A 22,478-nucleotide genomic window follows, 5' to 3' on the forward strand; every position below is an offset into this window, starting at 1 on the left:
TGCTCAGCGGGAAGCCTGCTTCTCCCTCTCCCTCTGTGATCTCTCTCAGATAAATAAAATCTTAAAAAAATAAAATAAAAGATAAGAAAAGGGGGCAGCACGAGGTCTTTGGAGAAATGGTTGATTCCATGTCTAGAACAGGAAACACACAAGCTGAGTATGGAACAGCTTGTCATACCACACAAAAAGATTACCGGGATCATGTCAAAAGGACCTAGGAGCTAACTTGATAGGCTCTCACTGACCAAAGATGGGGCACCTTCAGCAAGAACAAGGTTTATAATGTCCATGAAATAAAACCCATGACATATATTTATATCCACACATTTGTGATGAAACTTAAAAAAAAAAAAAAAAGACTTACTGGTAGCTTTCAGCAAACATTAGGAAAGTCATCTCCAATAATGAAAGAATTGTAGGAACTATAGGTCATGATGCCAAAGAATTGAGGAGTCATCCCACTCCATGAAAGCACTGCGGCCAATTAAGTGAAGAAGGGATCATGGAAAGGGAAGATCACTATTTTGCAAACCCTAAGAAAGAACGGAAGGATCTAGGCAACAGTGCTGCTAAGATCACAGGCAGACACCCTGCACCTGCTGAGGGGACACACACACCAATGAGGTCATGCTCAGTCTCACGTTCACCCTCTCAAAAATAGATTTGAACTTGAATCTGATCGAGCCTTTACTTCCCTCTTACTCCTTAGCAAGTTAGGGGTTAGATTAGCAACAGAACATGCTCAAGGACCCCACGAAAACGCAACCCACAAAATCTCGGCCACACTGGCTTCTAAATAACCTACATTCTTCCTCCCCCACCCCAAATTTTCAAAAGGGAGGTAAACTGTAGAATCAAAGAAATTCAAGAGAAGTACCAACCCCTCACAAGGCATGAGCCCTATTTGGATCCTGACTCCAGCAAATTACAAAGCAAAAACTTAGGAGGCCACATAGAAAATTCGAAACAGATGGGGTGTTTGAGAACATGAAGAAATTATTGTTGAAAGTGATAATGATAGGATGATTGTATTGTGGGGAAACAATGGCCATTATCTTACAGAGATACATGCTATAATATTCAGGGATGAAATGAAGTGTATGAACTGCTCTAAGATAATCGAGTAGCGGGGACAATAAATGAATGGACATTGGTCTTGAGTTGATCATCATTGCAACTGGTGATGGGGACACGGTGTTCATTGTATCATTCTCTCCACTTTTGCTTTTAATTTCCACCAAGTGTCTGTACCGTTTGCAGTGAAAGCTAGGGAAATAGGAATCAGATGTGATCCCCAACCTGAAATTTCGACCTGGAATTTAGGAGTGCGGAAAGGGACAGGGACGTCAGTTTCTGATTGAGTGCAAGGAAGTGTTGTTGAACTAAATTGTTCATTATGGGAAGAAAGGGCTAGCTGAGGAGCGTACTCTTCTGGCTAGTGAAAATATACAAAGTGGGTATTGAACATGAGCTGAATCGAGTTATTTTTCAGATTCATTCCAATGTGGGGGTCTGTGAACTCCCCTCCCGACCCCCCGCATCTTCTTAAAGACCACCTGACTCAGACTCCTAATTGCAAAAACATGCACAGCACTGGTCTCTGTGCGCTTATGTAGGTCGTGTGCACGGATGTGAAGCAGAAGGGCCTGGGATTCGGGGCATAGGCACAAAAGAAAAATGAGAACAGGCATAGAAAACATTTCAGCAGAACAGGAATGATCTAAAACCACATTTACGTAGCCCTGCTATGCTTAACTTAGGGCTGCTGGGAGCCCTGGTGAATTCCTTTTAGTTCCCTGAAAAATAAAAATGGTTTCTCTATCACTAGGTAACAACCCCAAACATCAGGCTTTGAAACACTCATTTAACTCGGTTTCCGGAAACCACGCAAAGAGATCATTAAACGAACTCAATCCTGAGCTACCTGGGCATAATTTTCTTTACTTCAGACATGCTAATTTAGTCTGTTTAGATCAGAACTTGCATCCCAGTAGGGTTTTTACAAGGGTCAAGTCGACTCACCAGGAAACCAAAAAAGACAGACCCAAAAAAAAAGCTACATTTCTTTCAAGTAGTTGTTAAAGACTATCCTGTAAATTTATACTAAGGATTTGAATAGACACCATCCAAACTGACTTTTTTTTTTTCTTAGCATAAAGGAAGAAATTATCTACCAGGTTCTTCTCCTTCTCCTTTTAATCAAGGAAAGATTAATCATTGAACGCATTCTTTCCTTGGTCGAACCAAATTTTGACTCTGACCTACGCGATTAAGTAATCAAATCCTCTTTCTGGAATCTCTAGGTACAATCTACCGCTCTCCCTGTGATTTGCCTTCATCTGTTGGGCAGTGAGTCTCTCGGCCTGTACCATATCCATATTGGATTATCCACTGCTAGCCCAGAATCCTATCCCATGGGCTGAGACAGTCTACCAAGGATTTTCTCACACTTGAGAAACTGGAAAAATCACATTGATGTGCATGTGTATTCTATTTGAAGACAGTTATTACTTTCCTCTTCCCCAGGCAGCTGGGGCGTTTTGATTCTTCTCATCCCTGCAATGCTAAGAATTATTTCTTTACTCTTCTAATTTCCAGGCCAAGTTCACTGCTAACCAAAATGAAGGAAAAACAGCATTCCAGATGCCTCAGATAATTGTAGCATTTGACTGCTCAACACGGACATTTGAAGACATCATCATCATCTTTTAGGAAGAGCCAGCTCCGTCCTATGAATTTGGAAAATTTCAGATGAAGGCTGAACCACTGACCCTCTCCTCACTTTCTAACGACATTTATTGAGTACTTATTAAGAGAATCCTACTTATTGGCAGAGAGAGGAGTAAAATAGGCCAAAAGTATGCTTTAATTACTGGCATGAGCTCTACCACGGGGTGAAAAGTAAACGAGAAGGGAGGAATCCAGAGAAAACAGTTTGATAAAACAAGCTGTCTTCAACCCATTAAGAAGACAACCACAGATTAGGTGAGCTCAAGGGTCGGTGACTATCTGCTCTCTAACAGAAAATGAGTTACTAATTAAAGAAAGGGTTTGCCTAAAATCTTGATAAACACAACTTTGTTTCTGTGAACAGACCCTTCATCACCTTAGAGTGGGGCCCGCAGGAACAGACTACCCACGTATTTTTACTCTTCTAAAATAAAGCGGAGAAGATAAGTGACCAGTACAGGCTAAGTTCTAACTTACTCAAGGAAATTCATCAAGATTGTCATATTTTGCACCTGCCAAGAATGAAGATTAGCTGAAACATTTTTCTCTCCCAAGGGGATCATGATCAATTACTGGCCTCTTCTAGAAGCACTATGACCAGTTATTATAGGTTAACTGCCTATTCCTAATAGAGGAACTTCCATCACAACCATCACGGGGGATGGTGACATCACATGAAGTCCCCTGAATTGTCACGATAATAAGGAAGCAACAGAGTTCTGCTATGTCAATCTCTGCAGACTACCATCAATTGATGAGGCCAAGTAAAATAATCCAAATTTCTACCCATAAAACACTGCACTTACTCTTCATTAAAGAAGGCATTAAAGTGGCCACCTTATTTACCATTTTATCCTTGGTGTTGGAATTATTTTAAGTGCTGGGAGGAAAGTGTATCTCTGCTAAATCGGAATGACTGAATCAATGAGTCAATGAATGAATAACTACAAGAACTTTGATTCAGCTGGATTTTCCAGTCCGTAAAGTAAGTACGGACCAAACTCGGGATTTAGGTGGCTTTTTGGGAAGGAATACTTAGGAGTCTTTTTCTTTAGTGTTAATTTATTTTTCAGTGAACACGAAGTTTTATAAACACTTTTTAAAAGATTTTATTTATTTATTTGACAGAGAGAGAGATCACAAGTAGGCAGAGAGGCAGGCGGAGGGCAGGGGGCGGGGTGGGGGTGGGGGGAAGCCGGCTCCCTGCCGAGCAGAGAGCTGGAGCCAAGGCTTGATCCCAGGACCCTGGGATCATGACCTGAGCCAAAGGCAAAGGCTTAACCCACTGAGCCACCCAGGCGCCCGAACACAAAGTTTTAATAAAGCTGGAGCTACTCTTTGACCCATCCACTTGTGTGCTTGGCCCCCTAAATATCCTTGGTTGGCATCTGGGAACTTGGATTTGGGTAGAGTTCTCCCTGCTCCTTCAACAAAATGTTTCATTGTGCCTAAAGTGTTTATGCAAACGATATGGTCTACGCTACATAGCTTCTGAGAACATGGAATTTGGGTACATGGGAGGCGCTGAATTTCTATACAACCGCCCCCAATAAAAACTCCTCGATGTGAGTTCCTAATAAGTTTCTGTGGTGGGCAACATCTCCCAAGTCATGTCACAATTCATTGCTGGAGGAATTAAGTGCTTCCTGGATGACTCCACTGAAATAAGTCTCTTGGAAGCTTAGGCTTGGTTTCCTCTGGACTTTGCTCCATGTGGCTTTTTTTTTTTTTTTTCATGATTCTGTATCGTACCCTTTCACTGAAATAAATTACAGCCATCAGTGAGACTATATGCTGAATCATGAGAGTCTTCCTCATGAATCACCAAACCTGGGGTGGTCTTGCGGAACCCCCAACAGAGGGGACAGAGTGAATCTGAAGTCATCATGGAAACCAAGGCATCGTCCGTAATAACTGGGAGTTCACGGGATTCATCTGAGCTGTAAATCAAGACATGGGCCCATGGGTGGTGTGTGGTCTCCCTTCACCCAGGAGTCAGCTCAATTTGCCGTGTGGAACTGGAGAACGTTCAAGCAAGAATGAACTGAAGAAAACAGATCTAGTCCACATGGCTCATTTTTTCAGATGGACTAAGGTTGATCTAAAATACCTTTCTGCAGGCCACAGAGCGAGTTAGAAATAATTTAAGTACCAAAATTGTGTCGCAGCCCCCACTAGTTCCTATCAGGACCTCATTTGTTGCTTGGCTGGAGTCCGTCCTTTCTCAGAAGACCTCCTGTTTGCAGCAAGACGCACCACATGGTCGCCGATATGCACCATGTTGCATTTTCAATTAAACCCGCTAAATGGGGTGTTTTAAAAGGATGATTTCCAAGCTGCCAGGACAATAATGCCACAAACTCCACCAGATTTTATTAGAGTCAAATGACAGTATAAATCATTAGGAAAATGTGTGCCAACCACAGAAACAGCAATGTCCCAAACTCTTGGAGTACTGAATACCATCCAGTTGGCTGAGAACGAATCATGTGGCTTAAAATCATTTTTCACAATTACTATCCTAGCTAGTTCATCATTTTTGGCAGATCTGCCCCACATGCATAGTCAAACTCAGCTAATTTTCACTCCGCTGATCGACAAATATAATCCCCCCCACCCCTGCCTCAGAAAAGCCACCCAGCAAGCTTTCAGGAAATCTTGAGGTGGTACATCAAAAAAGTGAGCCCATTTATTACAGCCTGGCTTGAAAAATGCATATTAAATAGGCCACCCCAGAGTCATCACATAAAATTCTACTGTGCTAACTAACATGACGAGTTCAGAATATCAGTCATACTAATGACTGGAGTCTGAAAGTCAAAGAGCAAGATTTCACAAGCCCTTCTTTACTTTTCTCTTTTGAACTGAGCCTGCTTTCCATAAAGCAGAAGCAAAAAAGGTAAATATAAATAAAAAAATAAAAATTTACGCTATTTACTACGGGCTTGTCTAAAATCATTATTATTTCTTTTTTTTTTCTCTTCTTTTCAGATTAATAGTTCCAGAAGTCAGACAAGAGATATCCTACAATGCAACATCAATTTCTTGACATAATAAAACATTTACATGACAAAAATGAACCAAAGACCTTTTCTATCAAACTTAAGTTTTCACCCAAGTTTCACAGAAAGGTAGTCTTCTGGGGACTAGTCATCAAGAGCCCAAGTGTCGAATTCTATCCACGAATGGGTGTTTTAGGATGATTTCCAATAATGCTAATCTGCTGCAAATTGAATCTTCTTCCCACAGAGAGAAGCAGCTGCCCACAAGGGGAATCGCCCCCACGTACTTCAAATCGAGCATCTGCGCTCACTCCATGGGGGGCAAAGGCATACTATTCAGGACCCGGCTCACAAGGGGCTTCGACAGTATCATGTTCTAGTCCTTAGTTCGGGAATGGGTGGTTAGGCACTTGTGGTATTCTTTACAATTTCTGTGTATCAGAAATACTTTACAATAAGTTAAAAAATATTTAACCCCCTGGATGGGTTTGATAGGCATTTCTAGACTCCTGAGGGGGGCATCCTTACTTAGCCTGTTGTCTCTAGAGCCCCACTGAATTTTCTTTAGTAGGATCAAAATGATCCATTGTACCAAATGGGTACATTAAAAGCATTTCTCGGGTGCCTGGGCAGCTCAGTCGGTTAAGTGTCTAACTTGGCTCAGGCCATGATCCTGGGGTCCTGGGATCAAGTTCCTAGTTGAGCTCCCTGCTCAGCATGGAGCCTGCTTCTCCCTCTGCTGGCCACTCCCCCTGCTTGTGCATTCACGTGCTCTCTCTGACAAATAAATAAAATCATAGATAGATAGATATTCTGTTATACTGAATTCTGAACGACTTGGCCAGATCTTCATGACCTTTCCTGTCAGATAACCTTTTTGTCTGTGGAGCATCTTGAAAGAATATATAAGCCAAGAGTATTTTCAAGCTGTTGGCTTCCCAAATAGAAAATGTTGTACAAAAAAGGTAGATCAAGAAAAAACAAATTGAATTGACCAAGTGTGCTTTAAAGTGCCCCTAAGTGTGAAACCCCCTCCTTACCCCAGCTGAGGACGGGAAGACAGAAGCCAGCTGTGTTCGTATAACACTCATGTTTGAGGTAGGGGAGACCAAAGAGGTCTCAAAGGGGTCCCGGGTCTCTAATGTCAGCAAACATTGGGAATCTGTTAGAAACACAAATTTCCAGATTTGGGCTAAGGAGTGTGGGAGAGTTGGGCAGCAATCCCTCCAGATGATTCTGACCCCTGCCAGTGGGCAAACTGGATGTCAAGGTTAGAAGTCTAGCCTCTGTGGTCAGGGGGTTTGCCTACCAGGGCCTATCCCTGGTAAATAGGGTGACTTTGGACAAGTTACTTAATTTGTCTCTTCTTTAATTTCCTCAGCTGTAAAATAAGGACAGTACTCATCCCTAGCTCACCGGAACACTGGTGGTAAGAGGATACACGCAAAGGTTTGGCAATATGCTTACCACATACTAAGCACTCAATGAGCGTGAGCCATTACTTCTCTGCTATGGAGATCATCGAAGATTTGCTTTTAGTTCAGTTTACTCAACTGTTGATTTACTTAGCATTTATTGAGCATTTCCTACAAACCAGATTCCAGGCATTGAGTAACACAGCATTTTGACCTAGCTACCGCGCGTCTCCGTCCTGACTGAAATCCCACCACTGGAGCCTACTTCCAAAAACATCAAGGATCTCCGATGGGTGGCCCCAAGCTTGGATAAGTTAGAAAAAGCTACTCAGGAAGTTTTAGTTTCTTCCAAAGGAAGTAGCAGACCTGTAAGCAAGAATTACAGCTCCAAGTCCAAGGAGCAGAGGCTGCATGTATGTACATGATCCCAGAGAAACTTCTGGAAGGGGTGCTTTGCCCAGCAAGCTTCCTTTGGGCTTATATATTCCTCTCCAGCTTTACTGACCTTCATAGGAAGCACAAATCCTGTTTTTCTCAATCCTCAGGGCTTGCCCCCTTTGCCAGACAAAGAGTGGTACGGAAGGAAGTCTATCAGTGTAACAAGCATGAGTGCTGTTTTTAGGATCGGGCCCTCCCAGCTCCGGGAATCCTGAGCACCGTGTTTCAGGACAGAGGAGTAATTATACAGCCATCGTCTCCTCTGTAACCAACTCCTATAGATGTAGATGTGCACTTCCCTGCATAAATTGCCCAAGCCCCAAGGCCAGACATAATGGTTTCACACACCGGTTTCCAAGGGGAGGAGCAACAGGAGCAAAGCTTTTAAATTAATTAAAAGAGACACTCAGGCACACTTCATGCCATTCTTTAATCTCCACTCTCCTGTGATAAATAGAGAATGACAGGTCCAGGCCCAGGCTAATGAGTAGAAGGCAGGACCCTATGGAGACTCGCCAAGCAGCCCTCGGAAACACAGCAGTAGGGCCCAGGGCTCAGCAAAAGGAAGAAGAAAATCAGCACCTTGCCTCAGCTGGGTCACTGATAGGTCACCAGAATGCTCTGAAGAGTTCCCATTGGACACAGGATCCCCCCGCTTCCTTGACTAGCGGCAGTTTAAACAACAGACAAAAGGAAACAGCATGTCTTACTTTAAAAGGTCAGAGAGCAATAGCAGTTAAGATTTATTGATGGCTTTCTAGTGTCCAAAGAGGCACTGTGCTAAGGGCTTCTCTTCATTTAATTGTGGTGACCAGCTTCCCAAACAGTCCTCACACCTTCTAGCATACACGCCCTCACCACACACTCCCCTCACACACTGAGTCAGAGCTGGCACATGCGACCGATAGAAAATTCCAGAAGAAACAGTCTGTGACTTCTGAGCTTAGATGAAAGAAGATGTCACCACTTCTAACATGATCTCTCGGAACACCTGTCCTGGAGGAAGCCAGCACCACCTCAGGAGGACACCAGGGCTGCCGTGTGGTGACACCAATAACTAGGCCACTCACGAGTGAATCCTCCAGCGGTGGCCAAGCCTTTGAGTCACCCAGCTCAAGCCCCAGACACACCAGAAAGAGAAGCCATCACTGCTGGGCCCTGTCTGAGTGCCTGACCCGCAGAACCCATGAGGCGATTGTTTCAAAAACTATGTTCTGTGATTTGTTACACAGCGATAGCTAACCAATACGTAAGCACCAGTTACGCTTATTTTATAGTTGAGGCGAGTTAAAGAGATTCACTCATGGACACAGTGGGTGAAGCAATGGGGATCTGCATCCAGGTTGGCGGATTTGAAGTTCTGGTTCTCATTCTGCCCCCTTACTCCCGACAGATAAACCTAAGGTGTGTGATTGATTTCCCATCCCTTTTGTTAAGGGAAAAGCAACTACTTAATAGGAAACTTTTTAACCCTTGAGTTGTTCCAAGAGACTTTGTCCACCTGCCATGGCACCCACCCCCTTCCGTCTTGAATTTCAGCCATTTCTCTATGGATAGAAGTTCCTGGAAGGCTGGAACAGAGGGTCTTTCTTCTGATAGTGCTCGTCAGTAGCAGAGCATGAGGGAAGGAGGCCGTGTCGATCCCACAGACACTGTCCACCTGCCTAAAGGTCTGGCAGCTCTGCTCTGCCACTTTCAGGCTGTGTGATTTTAGGCAAGTTGTCTAAATTTCAGGAGCTACCGATTCCTCACTCTGAAAACGACCAATATTCATACACATACTTTTGTTCACACTGCATTACAAACATATTCAAAGTAGGAGCACATCTGCTTGGCACACAAGAAGGGCTCCATAAAAATGTGACCTACTTGAATTACTAAATAGGTGTTGAAAAACACCGAGCATTTGAAATGCCCAGGCAAAAGCTCTTCCCTCAACCTTTTCTCATACTTCCAAAGAAAGAGCAATGGTTCTTGGGGAGTGGGTAGAGATTTCACTCTATGGGCTGGTCAGCATGTTATGCCTTGACCATGGTTCCTACCAGATCCCAGGCTGCCCTTCTGGAGTGATGAGAGGGTCAGGGAAAGCTGCCGTCCGTGTGAACCATCCAGTGGGACATGTGCAAATGTCCCGTCTGGCTCTTCCTTGCAAGAAGAAATGGAAGGTGAGGACAGTCTGCCTCTCCCTGGCCTGATGAACAGAAGTGGACAGGGACTTCGCTTCCATCCTGCCTCTTAATCCCACTGCACTCTTAGCATTTGTCAGCCTGGACAACGGTCATTCTGATGCCTTCCCATGCGGCACACCCTTCCTTGGTGTTGGAGCTAACGAGCTGTCAAGTGTCCTACTGTCCCCTCAGGTGATTTCTACTCAAAGGCTATTTGGAGTCCCACGTCCCTTTGAACTTAGCTTTAGGGAACTCTCTGTCTTTCCCTCCTCTCTTTTTTTCTGTTATGTCTGAAAGAGTCTTCTATGTAAAATTCTCTTTGGGTCCCAAACGTTGCCACAACCCTCCACTTCTAGGTAAGAGTGAGAAAAGGGGAATGGGGAGAAACTGGCCACTTTCACCCCCATCTCACAATAAGCACAAATTCCTGGCATTGCCAGGTGCTGGGTCAGGTTATCTGGGGGATAGAAGACCCCAGCCCTCGCCCAGTGTAACAGAGGAGTACGATTAAAATATTGACAGCTAGGAAACAAAGAGCCAAGGGAAGGATGCCATGTGCAGCAGAGACAGAAGGCCCAGGACAGCCGAGGAAGGAAAGAGCAGACGGGGGAGGACAACGGAGACTGGGAGCCGGGGGCCTCGGGCGTGTCCTGAAGAATGGGCCAGTGCCCGCTAAGGTGGTGGGGAAGGGCAGGAAGAGCCCCCCTGGCAGACGGAATGAAAAGGGTGAAGGCAGGAAAGCATAAGACAGGTTCACACAATGCTATGGATTTGCAGGGAAGGAGAGACGGGACTTCAAAAACTAAAATACATGAGGGGAGAAATCCCTGGCAATAATGAGCCATCAAGACTTCCACAAAACATAAATTCAGCGCAAACTGGAGACATGGGGATCTCATGAAGAAGTAACGTAGTTCTCCGTGACCGTGACCATAAAACCCTGAGACTAAAGACATAGGTCTTCAAAGGAGGCAAGGTCAAGTGGACAGGCGGACTGCTCTTCCCCACACTTAGGGACGTTCCCCTCACTGATGGTTTTTGCTTGAACCACTGAACACTCACTTTCCAACTCATTTGATCCTTAGTTTAAAATATTATTCTCCCTAGCTTTTATCAACGATCATCTCCAGTGGGCAGGCACCTATCAGATGACCTAAGTCAAGAATCTGCTACTTACAGGCAAGGTCATTTCAATAAATCCAAGGAGCCGGTATCCACTACCCAGCCTGGTTTCAAGGCAGAGAAAATGGGTATCAGAGAAGAACGGGATTGTTGGTAGGTCTGAGGGTGTCTCTCTGCACCTCAGTATATCCTTCTATCCCCTGGCTCAGATTTAGAAAGCCACACAGAGTAAGCTCTCAAACAGAAGTTCTGTAAGTCCCAAATCCCTTCTCTTCCTTCTTAGAACCAAAGAGCTAAGTTCCAAAAAGATCCAGAAAACAGCATGAGCCATCAAGCAATCTCATGGGATGGGTCGGGAAACAGGAAAACGTCCCCTCGAACTGCTTCTGTGTCCTCCCAGACCCCAAAGACGTCCCCTGCATGACCCTGCCCCCCCGCCAGGCCTCACCATATACCACATGCTCGGCCACTTGGGATCGTTGAAGTAAGTCGGCTGGGCACGGCTGAAGTCATAATCCCTCTTTGTCCGTTTTTTTACCACTTGCTGTTGGATCCACTCCACCTGCCAAGAAGAAGGACATGTGGTGAGTGTTCAAGTTCCACCAGGGTTCGCACAACACAAATGACAGTCGGGGGCAGGTCCCCTCCTGAGCCAAGGCTGTTCAAGTCACAGACTTCGGGCCGGCAGCTCGATGCTCATCTAGGGGCTCCGAGTCTCCGGAGACCTCCTTCGCCTTTATTCTCAACACAGGTCGACTTTCTAGTCTTTAATGACAGGTCATCCCTATCCCTCAACAACATGCTAACTTTTTAGCTTCTTCAGAAAGTGTATTTTATTCAAAATTTGTTGCAAATTGATCATGTTAATTTTTTTTTAAGATTTTATTTATGTATTTGACAGACAAAGATCATAAGTAGGCAGAGAGAGAGGAAGGGAAGCAGGCTCCCTGCTGAGCAAAGAGCCCGATGCGGGGCTCCACCATCCCAGGACCCTGGGATCATGACCTGAGCCAAAAGCAGAGGCTTTAACCCACTGAGCCACCCAGGCAACTGATCATGTTAATTTTTATACTATTTTTTTTCCCTTTATCTTCTATGAAGGATCAACATACTTTTTTCTAGAAAGGTCCCGGTCAAAAATGCTTTAGGCTTTGCAGGTCATAGGATCTCTGCTGTCCTACAGCACAGACACACATAAATGAACAGATGGGACGACATTCCAGTAAGTTTACTTAGAGAAGCAAAGGACAGCCTGGATGTGGCCCATGAGCCACAGTTTATGACCTTTGCCTTATACTACACCCATTTTTTTTTTTTTAATGTTCTGGGATTACACAGCAAATTTTAAACCTATCCTGGGATCAAATGCTCTAGGATCACTTTTTTTTTTTTTTAAAGAAATGGCTTTCTACAACATGGTGTGGGGGAAACAGCAATATTTGGGGAATAAGACAACCAAAGCCCCAAAGCCCTAGACTGTCTCTGGCACAAAATAGGAGAAATCACTCAATTGCCGGAGCCAAAGGCTCTGTGCCAGCTCAAATTCAAACCTACCACCCTTGAGCAAGTCAGAATATTTAGCCACAAATTTGGCTGAAGCAAAGCAATTGAGCACTTCTGAGTTTAATACCAAATTGTAACCTAAACGTTAGGGCTACATATGGGGGCACTTTTTAAAAAACAGGTCATTACCATGGCAACATAAAACTAAGCATGTTCTTTTTTGTTGTTGTTGTTAAGATTTTATTTATTTGTCAGAAAGAGAGAGGAAAGAGCACACGCAGGGGGAACAGCAGGCAGAGGGAGAGGGAGATGCAGGCCTCTCTGTCCTCATTGAGCAGGGAGCCGGATGCCGGACTCGAGCCCAGGATCCTGGGATCATGACCTGAGCCAAAGGCAGAGGCTTAACTGACTGAGCCACCCAGGTGCCCCAAGCATGTTCTATTTTGACCGGTGCCTCTGAAATGACCTATTAGCCCTGGTGGCCTTCTATAATTTGTTTCTAAGTTCTTTTCTGTGTTCGATCGCTCCTGCCATTTTCGCCAGAATACTCTAAAATGTTCTGTTCCACCATTTATCCTGCCTCTACACAAAGGGATTAAAAATTGAGGGCAGGGAGATTTTGTAGTGCACTAGCGATTCCACATCCACCCATGGAGTCAAAGTCTCCAAACCACTTTTGCCCACTTGATAAAAGATCGCTGGAGGATTTAACGGGCTCGAAATGCACTGCTCGACACAAGGTACTAAGGCCAAAAGCCAAGCTAATAAATTCCTCGGATTCTCATATCGGGAAATATATTCAACGCGACTTCTGGTACGCAAGACGAATTTAAATAGCCAATTCCTAGTTATAGCACTAACAAAGCAAATGGAATCACACGGCCTCCTAAATAAATAAAAAATCCATTTATGATTAGGATCGCAGCTAAGCATCATCTATGTGCCTTCTGCAACAGGTAATTTAGGCAACATTATCAGGACAGCAAAAAAGCCAATAAATGAAAAATAATATTCTAGGAAAATGAAAGCTGCTTCTGCTCCTGTTTTAATTAATGTGAATTAAGGGACTCCCTAGCACTGAACCATTCTCCACACCTCCACCCCCAACACAGACACCTGTGCACACCGGGGGGAAGGGATTGTGTATCTTTCTTTGAACCACTGGGCCACAGTTGTGAGGGAAGCAAAGAAGGATCTCATTTTTTTCCTTGGACTCGAGAGACTGCTCTTTAGAAATCACATCAAGACTAATGTGGCATTAACAGTGCGTGTAAAATTTTTTCTCAATGAAGAGGGTGATGTTTAAGTGACCAGGCTTCTAAAAATACAGGCAAAAAAAATCAGTTTCTTTCTCAAAGTGGAGCGGCACGCACGGGCATGCATGCGCTTTTTCTATTTCCAGGAACATTTTAATCTCTTCCTTTCAAATAATCTTGCTATGGAAGGAGTTTCATTCGCCCACTTACTCATTCAATGAGCATTAAGTGTGTCTTCGGCATCGACACTGTGCTGGGAATATGAAGACGAACAAAAATAGTCTTTGGCTTTGAAGGACTTAACATTTTACCAAGAAAGATTTAGCGAATATTCCTGGGGCACCTGGGTGGCTCAGTGGGTTAAGCCTCTGCCTTCAGCTCGGGTTGGGATCTCAGGGTCCTGGGATCGAGCCCCGAGTTGGGCTCTCTGCTCAGCGGGGAGCCTGCGTCCCCCCCTCTCTCTGCCTAACTTGTGATCTCACTCTGTCAAATAAATAAATAAATAAATCTTAAAAAAATAAAAAAAGATTTAGCGAATATTTCACAATTCTCCACTTCGTAAAAATGTAGTTATCATCATGAATCACTCTATTAATTCGCTCTATTAATTCGAGCATTTGTGAAGATTTTGACCAGGCGGATTCTACGTGCAATCCTTACGTTGCCGTCTGAGGCGTATCCCAATTGAGATTCAACTTGTACATGACTGCGCGCGTGGTAAAAGAAGCCTTCAGATCTGTGTAGATGGAACGCTTTCCGAACTACTCCTACGTTGGCAGTGGCTTTTCCTAGCGGAGCCTCCATAAATTCTGAATCGCCACCTAGATGTGCACCTAAACCAGAAACCAGAAACTCCAAAGAGAGTGCTGGAGAGCAGAACAAGTCTCTGCTGGGGTGGCGGGTAGGGGTGCGTCTCGTGGTGTATCATTGTTTCGGCAACAACCCTGGAAGTCGGCGCTTCCCAGAAGCACACATGTACACACAGACAAATGTGGGATAAGTATGTGAGAAAACCAAGTGACAGCCATTTTCCGAGATGAACTGCAGGTTCAAAAATAGAACAAAATATCTTACAGAACAGCATCCCTTCTGTAATTTAGCCAAGCAAAAGTGCTTAGTTACAGGCTTGGTGGCTGGAAGGTGGTACGTACGTTGGCATCTAGATCTGACTACAAGTCACTCCGTCTGATCACAGGGCTGAAATAGTCAAGAAAAGTACAGTGTTTTTTTTCTGGGTTTTTTTTTTTTTTTAAGTGTCAGATATCATGTATTTTGTCTTGGGGCTTTATGAGTGTAAGTATACGGCCCTACACATTTTGGAAAGTGGGAAAAGCACCTCTTGGATCGGAAGATTTCTATGACTGGAAAGACTAGCTTTCTATTTTTAAGCCATTATCCATATGTCTGTCCTCGAGCCCTTTAAGAAAAAGCTCAGAGGTAATGCATTACACAGATTTCGCTTTTTGCCAAGAAGCCCCAATGCATAGAAAAGATGCTTAGAAATTCATCTTCATAAAACTAGGGCCAGCCCAGGAAAATATGAAAATTGTGTCCTTTCCCCCACTGGTTTAACTTCGGAAGGTTCTATTTCTTGTATATGAAGGAACTACGGTTAATCCAGACCATAAAAACCACAGGACCTCTGAAGTCATCAGTGTATCTTCCATGAACTTCAACATACGTGCGCTCCATGGTTTTAAGGACACTCCCTCCCTCTACCAATACAGCTCTCCTCCCCATATGACCCAAGTGAACAGCGGGCATCCACCTCACCAGAATCTTTGTCGAAAGGGGTTCTCTTTCATCAGATTTCATGTGTCAAGCAAAGCACATTAAGTGATCCTTCTGGGAAACCTAACCTCCCCCAACCATTTCAGTTGAGCTCCTATCCCATTATTTTGCAACTTAACAACTTTCTGAAATAGGATAAAAAAGAGGTTCTAGGAATACAGATTATGGAAGTTATTATATAAATATATTTGGAAAACAAATTGTGATAGCACAAAAAAAGACAAATACTGCATGGCATCACTTATATGCAGACTCTTTAAAAAAAAAAAAAAATCCAGACTTGTAGAAAGAGTAAGAAAGGGATTTGCCAGAGGTTGAGGGGTGGGAGAAACAGGAGCAGGTTGGTAAAAGGGTATAAACATTCAACAGGAAGGGGAGTCATTTTTCAGGATCTAGTGTATGACTGAAGACTGAATGCTGATGAGAGTCGATAACACTGGGTCCTATAATTGAAATCTGCAAGGAAGTAGAACCTAAATGTTCTCACCAAATTAAAAAAAATAATAATAATTAGTATATATCTACACACACACACACGGTGATAAACGTCAATTAACTAGATGGAGGAAATCCTTATATTTTATACATATAAATGTATATATATTTATATACATATATGATCATATATAATAATTACAATATACACTTTAAATATCTTAAAATTTTCTATGTTGATTATGCCTCAATAAGGCTGAATTTTTTTTAAAAAGGTGCCACTTTAAAAGTGTACCTTGTAGTAGGGAGGAGGCAGCCCTTTGGATATGGAAATATATTAAAACTAATGATTAAAACTTATACTGGTAGCAAACGTCAATAGATTTTAATGGAGTGGAAAGTCAAGAAACTGACCCCAAATATATGAAAATATAGTACATGATAAGGGAGCTGTCCTAAATCATGTGGGGAGAAACAGATTACTTCATAAGTGATGTTGCAACAAGAAGCCACGGGAGGGAAAAATAAAAATTGAAATCATGCTACCATCTTACATTAGGACGAATTCCAAATGAATGATATTGAAATGTAAAACTAAACAAATAAAATCATCAAAGTATCCTGAAAAACATGGGAGATTTAGAAAAAATCATCTTAGAGTGCAAGATGCTTGTTGAAGTATAATGCGAATTTAAAAAGTGATTGAGAAAAAGTGATCCATTTAAGAACGTAAAAAATTAAACATGGCATGGCCAAGAAAAACTCAAAAGCGAGGCAGATGACAAACAGGAAGTGTTTCTAGCTCCTACTACAGACAAAAGGTGATTTCCCTAATATATAAAGAGTTACTATAATCAATAAGAGAAAAATTCAGTAAGAACACAGGCAAAGGATAGGAACACAGTAATCTCTGAAAAGACAAATGGGGAAAGTTTCCAGCCTGTACTATGGACAAAAGGCTATTTCTGTCATATATAAAGAGTTTATGCAATCAGTAAGACAAAAATTCAGGAGGAAAACAAGCAAAGGATAGGAGTACAGTCATCTCTGAAAAGATAGTTTCTTAAACTAAACTATTCATATAAAAATATGCCCAGCCTCACACAGATAAAGACAAAAGTAAATGAAAACTGCACCAAGATCATCACTTTTCTACCTTTCAGATAAAACAATATAAAGAAATAACATCCTACTAGTGAGGGCACGATATAACAATCACGCTCATGTAAGGATGATGGGAATGTAGATCTGTCCAGCTCTTTGGAATGTAATTGGACAAGATCTAAAAAAGTTTTACAAGAAGTCCTTCTACTTTTAGGAATTTATCCTACATATTTATTTGCACATGTAAACATGCAAGGCTATTTACTAAAGCGCTGTTAGTAGTAAATGCAAGTTGTAAACAACCTGAATGTATGCTGAAAGAGATTAATCAATCACGACATAGCAATACATTAGAGTACACTGCAACCATAAAAGACAATGTAACTAAGTTATGTACTGGCAGAAAACAGTCTCCATGATACAACCTGAAATGAAAGGAAAGACACAGGGGTGCCTGGGTGGCTCAGTGGGTTAAAAGCCTCTGCCTTGGGCTCAGGTCATAATCCCAGAGTCCTGGGATCCAGCCCCACATTGGGCTCTCTGCTCAGCAGGGAGCCTGCTTCCCTTCCTCTCCCTCTGCCTGCATCTCTGCCTGCTTGTGATCTCTGTCAAATAAATAAATAAATAAAATCTTTAAAAAAAAAAAAAGAGAGAGACAGACACAGTCTATGAAAAACACTACAATCTTTACATTTCTCCGGTAATTACACACAAAACCCCTCGGTATAGAAGGGAAACCTTAAGTACATGCCCTTTAATACTTTGTTACCTTTGGACTACGTGAATATGTTAGCTACAAAAACAACTTAAAATTTCTTTTGAGTTAATAAGTTCCATGGGGGCAACCCTCTTCAGGAGCTTCATATTATCGTGCAATAAACTTTGCTTTGCTGCCCACCAAATATGTATTTATGTCTGTGTACACACACACACACACACACACACACACATTGTATTGGTTGATTACTCTCATATAGTCCGATGGTCTCAAATGTGACCAAATGTATGAATTACAACATATTTTTTTGAAGGCCTGAGAAAAATAGTATATAAAAAACATCTCAAATGACTTTGTATAATGTTTTAAGATGGTGCGTATTGGGAAAATGTAGATAAATAACAAAAAAAAGTGGTTGGAATTTGGGGAAACTGGCTTCTACTGTGAGATTTGCCACCGGCCACCTGTGTGACCTTGCAAAAATCTTCTTGGACTCTTTTATCTGTAAAATGAGAGAAGACAGACAAAATATGCCCTCTAGTCTCCTTCTAGCTTTGAAATTTTATCTATATATTCTATTCTACAATTTGACTGGGAATAAAATTTTGTGCAAAATGCAATAAAGGTACATAGGTGCTTCAGGTGATAAATGATCTTAAGTCATTCTGTGAAGATATGAGATTAATATTTAGAAAGGAGTGTAGTAAATTATATTATTCCTTTCATGATCTGATGAAGCAGTTGTCAGGAAATAAAATATGTAGGATTCCATAGTTTGTACCCTTCTTTGAGTACCACTGACAAAACAGGGTGCAAAAAAAAGAGCATGTACTGATCTCTCCCCTCCTTTTTCTTCTTTGAGTTTGAGAACAAAATATACAGAGTTGCCTTGATTAAAATATATATACATATATCAGTTAAGTGCACGAGGGCTGTACTTGTTCACTGTGAAAGAGAATGGTCGATGAAGACAACTTAGTACTGACAAGTCACTCCCAAACCCTAAAATCTGAAGCCAGCATATTCCGAAATTTTTCTAAAACTCTTAAACATGGCATGAATTCAGAGTTAACCAGTAAAAGAAGCAAAGAATCTAATAAAAGTATGTGCTTAAACGAGGGTATTGTGGTTTTTAAGCCTTAACCCAGTTAGTACCTACCCAGTAATTAGCAAGTTACTCAATATTGACATCGGTATTTCATTCGAGCCATACTTTAAAAACAAAAACAAAAACAAAAAAAACAAACCAATTGCTTGGAGCCTGCTTATTTTAGAGAGCTACTTGTGAACAAAAGGGAGGATTTTACTTGATGTGCTTGAGATAGGCACTTTGAAACCCATTTAATGACTGTGAACATCAGAGTCTTATATTAGAGAACCATCTAGCTGGGAATACGAGGAATCACACCATTTTTGGAAGGTCGTTGAGAAGAAAGTTGTGAAATAAACACTGCATGTGCATTCAGAAGAGTGTAATTGAAGACAATACAGGCCCAAGTGAGAAACTTTAACTGCTGTAACATTTTCCAATTAGCTGGCTTCCTCCAACAGCACCAAACTTTCAGAAGTGGGTCATCAATTTCACCGCACTCTTTGTTTAGTGGAAAACTCATTGCCTCCTTGGTCTAACCACGTTACTTACTTTCAGGGAATCGGAATCCTACTTTGCGCCTTAAGTGATTCCACTAACGCGCACATGCTTCTCAACATTTTATTTCCTAACTTGTTTCCAGTTTTTTTCCCCTCCCCACTTCTGATAAGAGGACACGTGGAACAAAAATATAAACGTTGCATCCAATTAAAGTAGTAAAATTTGCTCTCACCTTCTAGACCCTTTGTCTATTCACTCCAAAAATACTATATAAAGTAGCTACTGCTATAGTATGGCACCGAACAAAATAACCAATTTCCCACTTTCGGGCAGTTTCCATTCTAATGAAAGGTAAGCATAAGCACATAAATAAATAAAAGATTATGTAACAGACTTTCATAGGACAAAAAGTAATTAGCATACAGTGCTGGCGACTGTCAAGGAGGGCGATATTACAGCGAAGGTGGTCGAGAAAGGATTTTAATAGAATTTTAATAGAATTCTGAGTAAGAACCCAGTCATACAAATGGCTCCAAAGAAAATACTACAGGCAACAGGAGTCATTCATGCAAAAGACTTGGAATGACCCGAAGTCTGTGTTTTTGTCTACAGCTTATCCACAGGCCACAGATGCCCATGGCCATCCATCCGGGCCCAGGGGCAAGTATACCAGCAGTGCACTGCGCCCTCCAGTGGATAAAGAATGAGGCTCTCACAGGTCATGGAAGCGGATTCCCAGACATCGGATCAACTAGTTCTGGGGTTCTGGACAACAAAATAGGATCTAGAAGTGACACAGGTTCAAGGTAGGCATGTCCTTGAAGACTCACCACCTTTTCAGCTGATGGGAACAAATTCAGCTGAAAGAAGCCTAAAGAAAGTCATCAGGGGACACCCTTGCCCACATCTATGGACTGTACGCTTGGGATGCTCATCACAATAAACCCATCCAATAAGGGGCTGTAAGGCAGATTCTGACCTTTCTTTCCATCGTACAGTAAAAAGTCACAAGTTCGATGTCCTCTAAACAGCAGAAAAACTATTAAATGATTTCTAAGGCAGAAAGTGTCCCAAGTATGAGCTATTCAAGTACAGGGGAAGGGCAGGAGGCAGAAAATGGTATTTGGTGTAGGAGCAGGTTTAGAACATCATATGAGGTATCAGAAGACACAGTTACTTAATCTGGCCACCTCAGCCATTATCAGCAAGCACCTCTGCAACTCTGAAAAAGGACATCCTATCTGTTGGACAAACCTTGCAAAAACAATTTAACACTGAAGCAGATTACATTAAAAGCAAAGTAATATTGCTGGGGCTCTCCGTAGAAGTATCTAGTGTGTGTTCTTTACACATGCAGTGGGTAGAGCTGCACTAACTAGATTATGCCACAGATCAGCAGTGCAGGGACCCGAGATGGGAAAACAGGCCACATGAGTTCTTGGTAGACCCACCCGTCATTAGCCTGGCCACTCGGGACAAATCACAATAAACTCTGGCATTCTCTATTTTCGTAGGTAAAAGGTCTTAAAATTGTTGTGTGACTCAAAATAGTAAGTGTTACAAATGGAGGCTCTGCAGGACTTAAAATGGCACGTTTCCTCCCATTTCCTTGGAAGAAAGGAACTAGGTCTTAGTATCCCTAGTACGAAGGGCAAGGTTTAGCAGTAGGAGATGGAGGGACTGTATTTTCACATGGCATGAATACATTTTTCAGTATATCTAAGTTTTCTAGTTATTTTAAAAAAATCCAGAAATTTTAAACTGGAGAGAGTACAAAAAAAGGTTTATCTGCTTAATCCTACCAAGTATAATAGGATATTTTGTTTTTCAACAGTTAGGTGGTAGCACAGGAATGATTATGCTGCCAGGAATGAAGAAGATGTTAAGGCATTAATGAAGGATGTGTTCTTTCTATATATAATTCCATTTTTTTAAATTATTAAGAACTTTATTAATGGGTGCTTGCTATTTATTGACTTTTTTTGAAAAAAAAAGTTGTAAAATTTTATTACAAATTAAAAGTGAGGTTCTTAAAAATCTCAACTTGACCAGATATGGAACAATGTAAAAACCTTTAAAGGTATATTGAGAAAAACCAGGCTTGACATGCAAATTCCATGTATTTTTAATGTATCATGGGACCCTTCCTGGTTTGACAACCACCCCCACCCCCAGCTTGGAACCTACTGCTCTATAGACTTTGATCTTTTGAGATGGGATCATCCCCCCACCCCCAGTCTAAATCTCAGAAGCAACAAAAAAAGGGTCCACAATTAAAAGAGTTAAGTAGTTGCTGACAAAGGTCAAGAACCTGGAACATTACTGAGGATACCAGTCATCATCCCGCAACCTGCAAGAAAGACCCAAAGATTAAATAAATTTGATGGGTCCAGAGCGCTAGTGATACTTTCTCCCAGTGATAAAGTAAGTCTCCCACATTTTAGTGGGCATGGACTAGTCCACAGTCAGATCACTCAGCAGACAAAGTGTGATTTTACAAGCATTTATGGGGGCGCCTGGGTGGCTCAACTGATTAAGCATCTGACTCTTGATTTTAAGTTCAGGTCATGAGATCGAGCCCCACATCAGGCTCCATGCGCAACACAGAGTCTGCTTGATTCCCTCTCTCCCTCTCCCTCCAGCCCCTGCCCCTTCTGGTTCGTGTTCTCATTCTCTAATAAATAAAATCTTTAAAAGTATTTATGGAGGGAGAAATACAAAGATGAAGGCAATGACTTGAAACCAACTCAAAGATAAGTGATAAGAGGTAAGAAACTGATAAGAAAACAAAATGTTAGGACCTATTTCTTTAAAGAAAGCTTATTTTTAAACATTAATATTTAAGGCTTTGCCCATCCTGGTCACCAGTAATAATATCAACAGCAACATCGTCAATAGCTTCTTGCCGACTTCCAATGATAACATATTGTATTTGTTTTACCTTTACCTTTCTAGGAAAGATAATCTCAGAACATTTCAGGTTCATTTCCTCATTGATGTGTCCCTCCTTTAAACATTATTAAAATCCCCTGAAGGCAAGATACTTCTATATCTGTCTCAAATGTAATGCACTTGTTTCTTGAGACAAGTTTAATTTGCCCTCTCAAAGAAAAACAAAAAGAAAAAAAAAGCTTCCTATTCCTAGTCATACCAAAATGCTCTCTAATGGGTAAAACAGAATTTGTTAAAAAAATTTAAAAAAAGG

General features: G+C 42.0%; 1 protein-coding gene across 4 annotated transcripts in view; it reads right to left on the reverse strand.

Moving 5' to 3' along the window:
* Positions 1-22,478, reverse strand: part of PCSK5 (proprotein convertase subtilisin/kexin type 5) — a 449,573-nt gene that overhangs the window by 351,060 nt on the left and 76,035 nt on the right. For all 4 annotated transcript variants that reach the window (XM_044265871.1, XM_044265870.1, XM_044265868.1 and 1 more), the window contains exon 3: positions 11,324-11,437. In XM_044265871.1, coding sequence (XP_044121806.1) covers positions 11,324-11,437 — 114 coding nt within the window. The remainder of the gene's footprint in view (positions 1-11,323; positions 11,438-22,478) is intronic.

Source organism: Neovison vison, chromosome 9, assembly GCF_020171115.1.
Source record: "Neovison vison isolate M4711 chromosome 9, ASM_NN_V1, whole genome shotgun sequence".
Classification (NCBI taxonomy): Eukaryota; Metazoa; Chordata; class Mammalia; order Carnivora; family Mustelidae; genus Neogale; species Neogale vison.